The 13,908-nt window shown below is 42.0% G+C and overlaps 1 protein-coding gene across 8 annotated transcripts in view; it reads right to left on the bottom strand.

The window, feature by feature from the left end:
• RAD51B (RAD51 paralog B) overlaps window positions 1-13,908 on the bottom strand; it is a 458,335-nt gene that overhangs the window by 154,224 nt on the left and 290,203 nt on the right. For all 8 annotated transcript variants that reach the window (XR_014317663.1, XR_014317664.1, XM_082762401.1 and 5 more), the window contains one exon: window positions 12,579-12,657. Coding sequence is in view for 6 of the 8 variants with exons in the window: in XM_082762401.1 (XP_082618527.1) it covers window positions 12,579-12,657 (79 nt within the window). In the remaining 2 variants the exon portion in view is untranslated. The remainder of the gene's footprint in view (window positions 1-12,578; window positions 12,658-13,908) is intronic.

The raw sequence follows: 13,908 nt of genomic DNA on the forward strand, positions 1-13,908 counted from the left end.
GCATAATAAACTTCCTCATTAATCTGACAGCATGTCAGCCTCATGGTTTGAAGGAGGGGGAGAGGGATGGCAGGGATTCTGCCACTTCAGCAGACAACTCTATGGGTGGAGCAGGAGCAGAAAAGTACAGTAAGCCTGGCTCATTCAGTCTCGAGCAGATACATTCCTGATGCTTCAGCAACATGACTGAACTTTGCGTTAAGGACACTCCGTGCCTGCCATACTCAATAAGGAAATGGCATCTCTTACTGTTCCTGATGGTGAGCAACGATGCAGAGGGGGAACAGAACAGCAGAGAAGCAGCAAAGCAGAGGAACCAAGGCTTAAAACCTCTGACTCACATGACGTAAATAAAATACTAGCACTGTCATACCTGATTTGGGGCTTTCATGCAAGGGAAACCTATTATTTAGATAAACAGTGTCCGCCCTTAACCTCCTGAACTATCAATTTTCCCCCATCTAATACTGCAGAAAGGTTATGTTGCAGTGCCCTGTGCTTCCTCACATTTAAAGTTAGGGTAGCCAAGGGCAACAAAGACTCCTTCCTCTCTAGCCTGATAGCAGAGTTCTTCCTTCCTTTTGTTCACATGAAGAACAAACACTGAGCTGAACAATAACAGTGGATGCTTCATTATGATGCTCTCCTGGGCACACAGCCCTGGTTAGCATTATCTTACCACTTGGTTTTGTTTTGAAGGAAACCCTGAATGGTCCTTTCAATTGCTGGTGTTTCAAGATCAACATTACCTCTACTTCCTGTATTTTAAAGCCTCCTTATTTTACCAACAATATGCGGTACTATGAAAAAACCGACACAGAACCAACGAACTGATAAAAACGCCAGTCTGGGGTGCAAGCAATAACAAAAGACAATTTAAACTAGCTTTCTCTGAACCAGTTAAGCTACTGATTCTGAGCAATAGAGGAGAAAACAAAATAAAACAACAAAAACCCAACACAAACAAAAACCAAAGAAAAGCAAAACAACTTAATCCTTAGCAACTATTCAAGGAAGTGCATGTGAGGACCACAGTTTAGACTTGGAATATACTTACTCGAAAATACCCAGGCTTCTGAACACACTTCCTGAAATCAGCATTAGCGCTAGACCCCTTCCAGTCCCATCTCCTACCTTATGAGCAAAAATTGCCTTTAGATCATTCAGCAAAATCCATATCCCCTGATCTGTAAACAGACAGCTGGCAAGCCCTGTTTACGACAGACTTACCATTTGTCCTTTCCTGCAGAATTTTATTCTTCTTGGACAAGTAATTGTTTTGGACAAGTTACTAAATTATCACTCACTCTTCATGCTATGGGAAGGACAGGTGAACAAATCTAATGACAACTATGCCATCTTCTCTGGACCATCAACCCAGGCATAGCCAAGTCATAGATTTCATCTACCCTGATCCAGACAAAGGGAAAAGAAAGTGTCCTGGTTCACCACCCACTTCTCTCGCCTAATTCGGGACTAGGGAAGAGAATTCCAGGCAATCACCCACCAGTCAGTTCCCATCCCTTTGACCTCCTACTTACAAAAAGCCCTCCTCTGAACACAGGAACATCTGGAACTGTCATGCAGCTCTCGACAGCTGAGCTAATACACGTCTTTTAGAACAGCATTTTGTAGTGAACTGTCTACCATTCTTGCTGGCCACTTCCCAAGCTGTACCTGAAGCGCACATTTGCTTATATTAGGTACGAGTTGCAGTTTCTGTAATGACATGCTGCAGATACTTGTGGGAGTGGAAGGTTAATTTTCTGCACCCGTATGGTAATTATTATCATTTACTTACAGACAGGTAAACTGAGGCATACAGTAACTAAGCTATTTACATGGATCACTCAGGAAATCACTCTGACCAAAAAATGGGTTTCTTCTTGCCTTTACCTCAGTCTGTGAGACTGGTCCAAGGCCCTTCCAAACCTGGTCCAAAGACCTACCCCAACCCAAAGCATTTACAGGTGTCAGCTAACACATAATGACTGAAAGGATGAAGGCAGTGGTACTAGCTGCTTCCTTGACATATTCTGCCTTCGTTCATATCTGGTTTAGGCTTAGCAAGATGTTCCCGCTTCATTCTGTCACCTTACTGGGTGAACAAAATCATGCTCCCAGTAAGCAAAGCTATACCAAAAACAGGGCAGGCGCAAGAGCGGGCGGACAGCTTCATCCTCAGCCTGCTCTCCTCTTCTGCAAAGATCTGTTTGCAGGGGAGACAGTCTTGAACTGAGTGCGAGGCAAGCTGGCCTTGATCAGTGCCACGCTGTCGGCCGCAGCCCTCAGGTGGGTCAGCTCATTTACCCCTCTGCAGATCACATTTGTACTCCGGAGTTTCCTGTGCCCTTGAGTGCTGCAGGAACACGCGGTGTCCTTGCTGAGCCCAGACAGCTGGGGCCAGCTGGAGAGCCGCCCTTCTCTCCTCATGTTCAGACTTGACAGTGGAATTTAGTTCATTTTGCACAGGAGAAATCTGGCCTTGCTCTGACTTCTGGCCACAGCTTAGGAGCCTCTCCTAGGGCATGGCAAATCTTCAAAATGAAAAGCAAACCGTGCCTGGGGTGGCTGCGAGTGCTCTCAGTGGTTATGGTGGGTGGAAGGCTCCAGGTCAGTGCTGTGACCACCTGCTCCCCAGTGCAGTCCACCGTAGAGAAAAGTGGGGAGCCCACCTGTTTCACGTGGTGACCAGCAGAGTCCCGGTCAGTGTTACCCAGCTGGAAGGACGGCCGTGATGAAGCAAGGCCACAGAGATGCCGGGGGAGAAAACTCAAAGGCAGAGAAGAAACAACATACCTTTGAGCTCTGATGTGCACAGCATGAGGCTGTGCCTCTGTATTAAATATGAAAGTGGCTGGGATCACACTGCAGGACTGCCAGTGTTATGCTTCAACCACCCTAATTTAGCGTTTTTGGCTTTTGATATCATATTAGAATACATTGGCTTGATTTTCAAAGGTAACAAGCACCTACAGCTCCCACTGACTTTAGTGGCAGCTGCAGATCTAAAAATCAATTTAAGATAGTTTGCATATTTAGAAGTAGTGAAGGAAAATAAAAGGCCTATTGTGTGGATACGAATAGTTTAAACACTGCTGATGGGTGGTATAAGAGTCCCTTCCCTTTTCAAATGAATTTCACTTCATGTTTTGTTTGGTTTTCCTGTTGATGCATCCTGCACCCTCCAGTGCTAAGCTGGTGGGATCCCACATACTTTTCCTGGCATGTGGAGTTTAAAATAAGAGACCTCAGCAATCGGATATCCTCAGCATTTCCAGCTATTGAACACAATCAGGAGTACTGTGATCCCATTTCAGAGCAGAAAAGAAAAGACATATAGGAATATTCTCCCTGTGTTGGTGCGGGACAGACAAAAGAAAATGAAGCAAACAGGATGTTCTGCTCTTCGGTGAACCCCAGCAAATGACCCCAGCAGATAGGATACAAACTACAAACAAGCAGCTATAATATATTTGCCTGCCTGCCTGATAGCTTGTTCTGGGTAATTCACTCACAGCACAAATATGGATAAAAAGGTAAAAGGGAGGGTATTGCTCATTGAAAACTCACTTAGTTTTAACTGTGCAGTTCCAAGCTGACATGCCTTCCATCAAATGTAATGTACGCAGCCTGAAGGAAGAATATGATGTGTTTTTTTTCCCTATATGTTACTAAGCAAAAGCGTCTCATCCCAAAATACACTCAGAACATCTACAGGAGTGCTATGCTTGTCATTCAGGACTCGGGACATTAGCCTTCTAGGACATAAGCCTATTCTAAGCTTACTCACTCAGTGAACATCCCAGCTGAGGTTTCCAGAACAGCACATAGCACTCTTGAGAAGTCACTCTATCAGACTGCTTGATAGCACTCCAATAGTTGTGCAACATACCCTAGAAATGTCACTCTCCACATCTCTGCTGCTGCTTCTGGGGAGCACACCTTTGTAGGGCTTTGGGCTAATATTGGCCACTGTTTCTGTAATGGAAAAGCTAGGAAGTGTAAATGAAAATCAGATTCAGCGGAAAACAGAGCAAAATCTTTTCAACAGTAACATCTTCTGGAAAACTGCTAATTTCTAGCATATTCTACCTGCGCTGCCTCTTCACCCACGTGTGCAGTGCTTGGCTTCAGCCGTACCTTGGGCAGACCCTCTAGGGTTATTCAGGTGGCAAACCAGGGCTGACACACCATGCTCTAACAAACCATCATCTCTCTATCTCTGTCACCCTTAGTTAACTCAATCCAGTCCTGAAATTTAATCGCCTAAATTTTTCAGGGGTCTTGACAAAACTGAATGACAAAGGGCCAGGTTTTGGTTTCATTACAGCATAAACAATGAGGAGAAATGCCATAACAATCACTAACACTATGTAACTAGCATTACACTCAGATCTACTGTAAACTGAAGTAATCGCTAAATAAATTCTGTAGGTAAATAGTGGTTTATAGCTTATCATAGTACTGTCTCTTGCATGTATTTGTTACTAATGTTCAGTCTGTTTTAATAGGATGTGTCTCCTGTAGTTTATTTTTTGGCTTTCTACTAGATATCCAGAATGCCTATGGCCCCTGCTTGATTAGTATATGGAAATTTGCTTTTTACAAACAGCAACGTTTACATGGATAGTTACAAAATCTCAGGTAGCACATTACCTTTTATACTTATCCTGCACGAACACTGAAATGTAGTGAAAAGGGGGTACAAATATACAGTTGACAAATATTTGGTTAAAAGTTCAAGTGAATATTATGGAAAAAAAATATAATACCATCCAACATTATTAATTTAAGGGAATGACTGTAAATAGAAAAACTTTTTGAAGTAAAAACCTGTTTGTTGGGAGGGTTTATCACGTGTCAGTCTGCATGAAAGTGCTATATATTCCTGTTCCATCTTATCAGGAGAGATTTAAGCCTACATGATAAGATCATTTAAATTTGTGGTTAGTCCATTTTAAAGACAGGGCAAGTCTATGCATCAGATGCAGAGATATCTGAGGTTGTTCTAGCTGTGTTAATCCTGGAAACACAGAGAAAGTTTAAAGAAAAACAGCGCTGGGGCCAAAGCAGCAGGAACCTTGTTTGCAAGTGCTATCCCTGTGCTAATAAGCCCCCCCTTGGGCAAAGTTTTCTAGTTTCTGTGAAGTGCTACTCAAATGTGCATATCTACAGAGCATTGCGCCGTGGAGATGTACAGGTTTAGACTGGAGCAAACCGCCAGATCTCTGCACCGCTCTCCCCTCCCTAGCGCAGAGAACAACACAGCTTCCAGCAGCTCTGTTTGGCAGCTAAGTCGTACACTCAGAAATCTTAACATGCAGAATACATCAAGTCCTACGGCTACAGAAATGGTACATCTACTACAAAGGCTACGTCATTGGGGTCATTGTCCTCTATTGCTAACTATCGTTCTATGAGATAAAATGAGGTAGTGATGGCTTCACCAAACATGCTGATGAAATGCCAGAACAGACAAACTCTGAGAACAGCAAAAGAAATGTAGTCGTGCCTATGTGAGAGAGGGATCCATCACCGTAAGACTTAACTGCTTCTTGCCTTCATAAGCTGCACACAAAAGCATATGACTTTATTCTGGCTGAAAAACATGTTTTTGGACATTTTCTTGGCTTCCTACTCATGAGTATGTTTGCTTAAGAACATTAAGTCCACTCTAAGTACATTTGTCCTTATTCTACAAATCTGTAGCCTGAAAGATGTAACATCTTCTATGTTAACACCAGGCAATCTGGTAGAGTCTTGGACTTCTATGAGAAAATTAAGTTCCCAGCACAATATAATGTCACAAATCACCGATACTACCTCTAATCAACACGCACCTTCACTCCTTATGCTAAAAGCCTTTTGGAAAAAAGGCCATTTGCTTTAGCACTGTGCTGAAAACACAGGGGAGCAACTCACTTTGATCAGGAATTCATTACTGTGAGACTAGTAAGGACGAGATTTCTCTGAAGTGGGACCATTTTGTCCCAGAAGGCCTGTGGTATATGACAGTCTTGAACAGAGACTGAATCTTTGCAAATACACTCATATTCTTCAGCTCATTTGTTTAACAACACTGGCTCAGAAGAAATAGGTTTTGATTCACACTTGCATAAATGAGAACAGATTTGGCACACTGCTTGCAGTAAGTTTTTTCATATTACATTCAGTGAAACTTCAGAAAAATTAAATGCTGGCACTTTGGTTGCAATCTAGCAAATCATTTAGGGATATGCTTGGCATTCACTGCAGGAAAGCTGTACTGTTATCTTCAGTGCCTTTATGTTTGCATTCAGAAATAAGCAGGTACTTCAATACTGTGTACTACGCTGGATTTATCCAGTGTAACATCCTCCTGCAAGTTAGAGTAACAGCAAACGTTTGGACAAAAACTTTACCAATCTCTTGTCTATCTACTATGCAGCTAGAAAGAGCATGCTTGCAGAGGAAAACATTTAACTTTAATGAAATGACGGGGTTTGTTTTGTTTCTATTGGATCTCAACCTAAGATACCTCTAGTCTTCCTTAACAATTAAAAAAAATTCCCTCCACCTCTCTTCATTACCATTTTCAGTTGTCTTTATATCTGTGCCAGCCACAGAGTTGGGTTACTCCAGCGAGGCTCTGCCAATGCAGCTGCAAAGCAGCCGAACAATTCCCACCAAGCCACCTAGTGAGGATGCTCTCATCCAAGTCAACAGCATTCCTGGGTCAGGTTTAGTAATCCTTTCCACCCAAATGCCAAGAACTATCTGGAAATTTTCGTTTATGTCAGCTACATCAACAGGGCGATTTTGCTGGCAAAGGAATGATGGAGGTCTTATTTTTTTCACATCCCTTATTGTCAAGATGGACCTAGCCTACAAACTGATCATGCTTTTTTTGCTCTCATTATTATAAACCTGTTACAAGTAGCATGAGTCTTTCAGTGTCCTGTGGGGAATACATCAAAAACTGTTCCACCCCATAGAGATCCTAACAATGATCAGTTCATCTTTATCCCTCCAATAGGGCCGGAAATCACCAGTGGCACTGCAAATCTGTTACCATCTCAATAGCAAAGCACAACTTTATTCCCATTAATCTGTCTTCCATCCATTCACACATCAAGTACAACCCTGCTTCATTTTACAGATTATATCCATGTTGCTCCAGACAAAGGTCACTTTATAGTTACAGTTCTTCAATTGAATGAAAGCTTTTGATGCAGTAAATCATTGTCTCTCACTGTTCAAACTCACACAATACAATACAAATAATGCTGCCCTTTCTTTCAGAATTCCCTTTCTACCTCGCTACTCATTACCAAAGCATTTCTTTACAAAATAAAATGAGGCACTTTTCACTTGCTTCAGCCACATAAATTAGTTATAGCACTTTGGAGACCATTTGCCATGCTGCCCTACAAACCCAAACTTTGTGCTATTTTGACACCAAAATGAGCTTCTTTCACTACATTAGTGACAAATGAAAGACAATGTAACAAGGTTTCCCAAGATTTGGCTGTTCCTAGAATTCTTCCACCTTTAGCACTGTAAAACTGAAAACCTAAGAAACTCTCCTCCCAGTACCACCTACAAGAAGTCACCTGCCTCGATAAGACATCACAGGCAAGGTTGTGTTGTGTGCATGCAGACACGTGTCCGGTGGAAAAGAGGGCAGGAAGGAGAAAGGGCTGATTAATTAACTAACTAATCAACCAGTCCTGCTGGGACAGGAATCAAATCAAATCTTCAATTTGGCAGCATAAAGTATTCTGTCCTTTCTTGAGGTAGTGAGGGGAGACAGCACGAGGCACAGAAGTTTTCAGGTTAAGTTTGCAGACAGTTATAAATTTCTTCCAAATGGAAGAATAGAAACATGGAAGGATAAATCTTGACGTCATGTACACTCATGAAAAACTGCAACAATCTGAGGGCTCCATTATTTGGCAATGAAGGTCATAAAAAGAACTGAATCCAAAACCTGAAGGCAGACAAATTCTAATCTGAAATACAGAACAAGCATATAGCAGCCAGAGAGCTAAAACTGGAGAACACTGTCAAGGCAAAGTAGGAACTCACATTTCTTGATGCCTTCAAATTACAGCAAATGCCTTCCTAGAAGAAATGCTTCAGTGTATCATAAGTTATCAAGTATCTGAAGGAAGCATATAGGAAATATGGGGGGTCAGTTTGGGTGACCTCCTGATTGCACTCATCTTTAAACCCTATAAAGCTGAAAATAAATCATTACTCAAAAGCAAGTCGTAGCTCACTAATATTATTTGTCTTATGTTTCCAGAGCTTGAGTTCTTTCAGTCACGAGCAATGTTAATCACTTGGTAAAAGCACTCCCTGAAAAGTCCCAGTAGGCTCTCCAGTTGGCAAGCACATTCCGTTGTCTTTTGCAGCACCACCCTCTTAGTACCAGAGGGTATTTACTTAGGTGAGATGGAAGGAGACGTATTTCACAGACAGCTGAGCTGCCAGTTGCTGGTATGTAGGTTCTGTTGCTGTCTTGTATTTATTCCCCAGCATCAGAAGATCACCCACAGAATACAACTTAGAACTGACATCAGCTTATTTATCCTGTCTTCCTTCTGGATATGCATGTACACATGTAAGTCACATCTGCCAGTCCAGCTGCCCTAACCCAGTAGCTGCTACATTCAGCTTCTCTGAAACTACAGCTGGGCAAGATCAGCCCATAATCTGCTCTGACTGATATATGAATATCAGCTAATCATTTCCACCCCAAAACAGAATTCATATCATTGGCAATGACAAAAATCATCCTATGACTTGCAGCCCTAAACAAATAGATCCAAAGGTTTTTTTGTTTGTTTGTTTGTTTTTGTTATTCTTTTTCTTAACAGAATCATGTCACTCACTTTAACTAGGATATTGCATTACGGAGCAATATCCATGCAACAACAAGTACTTAAACGGAATACACATGCAGACAGTAAAGGTTTTAATATTTTGCAGTGTTTAGATCCAGGTTTCTGTCTCTCTAAGAGGAGAAGCTTTACAAAAACAGAGATCTGTCAGACTGGATTTTCCAATCGTAATTCAGGTTCACTACAGAGTCACACTGCGGCGTGGCAGCACATGACATTGCATTGCAATGTAAAAGCAACTGAGGGTATTTTTGGGTTTGCATTCCTCCACTGCACAGACCATACTGCAGCAATGAAAGGAGGAGACCAAAGGCTGACTTTCCTTGCTAAATCTGTGACAAACCACTTTTTTCCAATCATCAAATTTCATTTCTCCAGTCTGAAAGCAGAAATAAAAGGAATGAATAACTGGATTCTTTCAATCCCTGAACACATGAAATTTTTTAAAAGCAAAGTTTTCTCTGTGGCACCCTTGGGCAACCTGGAGTTCTGTTCTGACAACACCAGAGAAGTAGGTCTTCCTTCACTAGGATCTCCTCTGAACACTCCTGTGCTTGCACTGGGGCCATGAGATGCAAAGACACCAGGGAAACAGAGCAGCGACTTACACTGACAAAGAGGATTTTGATACACTCCTCCAAATGGGGCAGCATTACCATCTTAATAGCCTTTTGCTCTCAGCCCTCTTCCTGAGGACGCTGGAGATTTTTGCGAATGGAGAACAGTTCCGCTTCCCATTTTAACTGCAACAATAGCAAAGGGCTCCTTAAACTGCATCAAATAGCAGCCTGTGAAATCCCTAACTAGCCGCACTGCCTCTCCTGCCGTTTTATTATCCTCTGGCCCACAGAACAAAAGGGGGGAGCTCCTCCTCATTTTTAGCCTATTCCACACATCCTAATCCCTCAGAGGTGGCAATGGAAATTGCTTGTGGAACTGTTAAATCACACTTTCACTTTGTCTTTCATTCCCTATTCACCCTCACTAATCAAGGAGCTTCCAGCCACATTTTCCGATATCAATTTTGTTTATGGCCTATTGGTTAATGGTCCCGGGATGGGACCCCCTGAGTAAGAAGAAAGAATCCTGGGCATTTCAGACAGCTGCCGCTTCCCACCAGTTCCCACACCCATCCACTTGTTCTCATCAGACGCCCTGAATGTGCTCACCTCCTGACACCAACTGAATTAAACAACAAAGACTGAATGGGAAAGCTGCCTTTGCAATCCTGCTGTGGGACAGATTCCACTTGTTCGCACTCTACAACATCCTTCAAACCGCAACACAGGGACAACTCCCCCGCCAGCTAACCCCCGGCCAGTCGCCCTAGGGACATCTTACCTCGCATCCAGCTTCCCTGTCGAACGTATAAGCTTCAACTCTTACAAAAACTCTAGCCTCTCTTGCACAAGGCCACCCACCATCACTCTGCTAATGGCTCTGTCTTGTTAGGTAGCAACTCCTGTCAACATCTTACCTGAAACAATCATTTTCATGTGATTTGCTCACTTCTCTCTGCAGAAATAATGCTCACTGAAGTGTGGGAAGGAAACATGCAATATTTACTTTGTAAAACTTTGTGAGATGCTTCTCATGTGTAAGTGCTTACAAGACTCTGTAAGGATACTAGCAACAGGACCTTATCATTGAACCATGACATCACCAATAGCACTAGACTCCCAAACCTAGAATCTAAAAGAACCAGCATGTAAAATCATAGAAATGCCAGATTTGGATTACACTATGTGAACATTTAAGGTTCAGACCCTGCTGTCTGATCTCTGGCCAGGACATTACCTGCTACGTAAAACAGTCTGGGGCACATTATCAGGGGAACCATGCCCTTGCATACTATCCATCTTGGAAAAAATATCTAAACATAACAGCATAGTCATAAACTAAGAAAAAGCTTACACAGAGAAAAGCTCCAAGCTGCTTTCCGAATATACAAAGAATGCCTGATGGCAAGATAATGCTCACTTAGAGAAATCCACACTGATTTTAGAAAAATGGTGAATGCACACCCCAGAAACATATGGATACAGATAAAAGAGTAATTGATATATTCCTCATACAGTGCTGTTAAGCATCGTACTATCAGAGAGCCTTGCCATCATCAGTACATGTTATCAGGCCAATCTGCTCTTTAAAGGTAGGGTTCAGTCCTTAGGAAGCTATTTTCCCAGCTTACTGAAAAGATTTGAAACAAATAAAGATCCTCTCTGAACAAATGATCCCAGTTTCTGAAATAGCAAGTTTTTCTTTCCCGAAGTGTCACTACATTAGTGCCTGAAGACAGAGCAGGAAGTTGTCTACTTTTTTAATGATGACCAGAAACATCTCTGCAACTCAGAAGATAATTGAGATAGAGAAGTGGTATGTCTTATACCCCGTCCTTAATCAAAATATGTCCAGAGCAACTCTTGCAAGCCATCTCAGTTTAAACCAATAAAAAATATTGCTAGTACATGCAGCCTGTTTAAAATTACCAGTACCACGTAAGGCAAATTGAAGTCACAGAATGCCATCTAATACACTAGGTATAATATTTAAAGGTTTAGGAAACACCCAATGGACCCTCATGTTATCATTATGTAGATGCATAAAATGGAAGAAAAAAAAAAAAAGTTTTGTTCCTTTTCTTTTGTTTTCTTAAACTAGGTATTACCAGTATTTTAAGCTTATCTAATCATGAATAAATGTAAATATGTTGCTGATCTGGTACTGCCTGTTTGTAGGTGGGAAATAGGCAATCAGAAGAAAGAAAACTGTTCACATACCTTAAAAAGTCTGTAGCATTTTTATATTAGCAATCAGTGCTAAAATCAGTACTTAGCAATCAGTGATTGCTAATCACTGGAACCTGAGAAACAGCAATACTCAGCTTTCTTAATACCATGACTACATATTAGAAAGTATCCTCTGAACAAAAAGTCTGCTAAACTGCTGCAGCAATCAGGACCACGACTGCATATCAACACGGAGGAACTAAACACAGTTGGTCTATGAATGTCTGTCAAAAAATAGATAGATTAAAGGAATACTTACTGGGGTAAATAGGGAAAAAAAAATGAAGAGCTGCATTTCCCTCTTTCACAATGGTTCAAAAACATATATTTTAGGAGATGGCCACAAAGAGCCCTAGTTCCCTGCCATCATACTATTACCCATCTTTTCAGTACAATACTCACACCATAGAGAACCTTAGGATTATTTAGGGTCCTGTGGCATTCACGTTAAAGTGATCACAGAAATAGAGAACAGATATTAATTTCCCATATTTTATTGATGCTGAGCCATTTGCTAAAGAGAAACTATTTATTAGAACATGCTACTAATGATAGACAGGTATGCTCCTCCTGGAAAAATCTCTCCCATAGGAACAATGCCAGAACCATTCAACTTACTTTGAATGAAAACAGGGAGACGTAATAAATTCAGGGCCTATTCTTAAATCCATGTGAATATGCAGCAACTAATTTAATATTACCCAAGGTGAGACAGGGAAAGCAGCAGAAGGCTGCCCTTGTCAACTAGACTGTTCAAATGTGTGTGTGTGTGTGTTTTTGGTTTGTTTTTGTTTTTAATCAGTTAAAACCAGCACCATTTCAACAACCGTCACTGTTACCTGCCTTCAGCCTGCTTAAAACACTATTTGTAAAAGGAAAGTAATCAATGCTCTGATCCTACCTTGAAGAACCAAGCCTGATTTCTCAATGGTGTAGAAAAAAACGGAAAATGGAGCAACAGGGGATTTTGCAACCAGGATCTGCAAAACAAACAAACAACGTATAAGTACATATCTCTATCACATACTGATCAGAGCTCAAATTTGTAGAACAATCCCACTAGATTTAACAAGGTTGCTATTGATCTAACCCTCTCACTTCTAAGTAGAGATCTTCTCACAGGAATGTAGAGCTCATGCTGCAATTTAAAAAGGATTCTCAGGTAATAAAAAACCAACCATCATAAAAACAACATGTTTTGCTTGTTTTATTGGCAAATAAGATGATCATTCTTGCTGGTTCAGGCAGGAGACAATTTTTGAGCAAGCTGTAATTGCTGCTGTGTAATGTAATTTTAATCCCCATTAGCAATTCTAGAGATGCATCCCCTTGCCTTCCCCACGCATTCCACCATGTTCCTGCTGCCCCAGATGCAGTATGATCCACCTGTGGGTCACCACACCGGGGAAGGTAACATGGCATTGCAGTGATATGGATGTCCTCTTTTGAAAAAGGGTCAGTGACCGAGTCAAGTTTATGTGAGAATCCTGTCTTCGGAGTTTCAAAATACGAACTGAAATTCCCTGAGGGTTTACAGTGCAATCAGATTTAGCTTGGCATCTGGGTATGCTGACCCTCTATGGCTGGGTCAGAAATACTCGAAGCTCTCTGACTCCACTATGGAGGAAACACCCATTACAGAAGATGAACAACAGCAGAGCTCTGGACACACAGGAATGGATTTAGCAAGGCTGGGATGTGGAACTGACAGTGCCAGCCCAAATGACACGAATGTGCCTGGCTTTATTGTTTGTCTGCCTGATTTTTGCTGACTGGGGAGGACCGTTCTGTTACAGTTTGCCACAAAGTAACCCCCGTTCTATCACCTATGTGAAAGTGACATTTTAATAGTAGATTTAATAAGCTCTGCCAAGAGTGTGATCAGCACAAACCCTGGTCTAGTTATCCCCACGTCCCCAGGGAACTGAAGACCAGTTCTCCCAGCGCAGCACAGTGGAAGAGCCTTCCCATCCCGACAGGCCCTGAGGGCACCATTTGGTGAGGCTGCTCCCCCACCCCATGCTCTGATCCTTTTCAGGGTTCTGCTGTCAGCACAGCCACGTCACAGAGCCCACCCCAACTGCTCAGGAAATCCAGCAGGCCTGCCTATTTGCTTTGCTTCAGTGTATTGATTTCATTTAACCTCAGCAGCAAGGCCTCACCCAGCAGCGTATTTTAGCACCAGCACGCACCTCAGCGCTTACATTTCCGAGGCCTTCTCAGTACTACAC

This window comes from Aythya marila (genome assembly GCF_965140915.1).
Source record: "Aythya marila genome assembly, chromosome: 5".
Taxonomy (NCBI): domain Eukaryota; kingdom Metazoa; phylum Chordata; class Aves; order Anseriformes; family Anatidae; genus Aythya; species Aythya marila.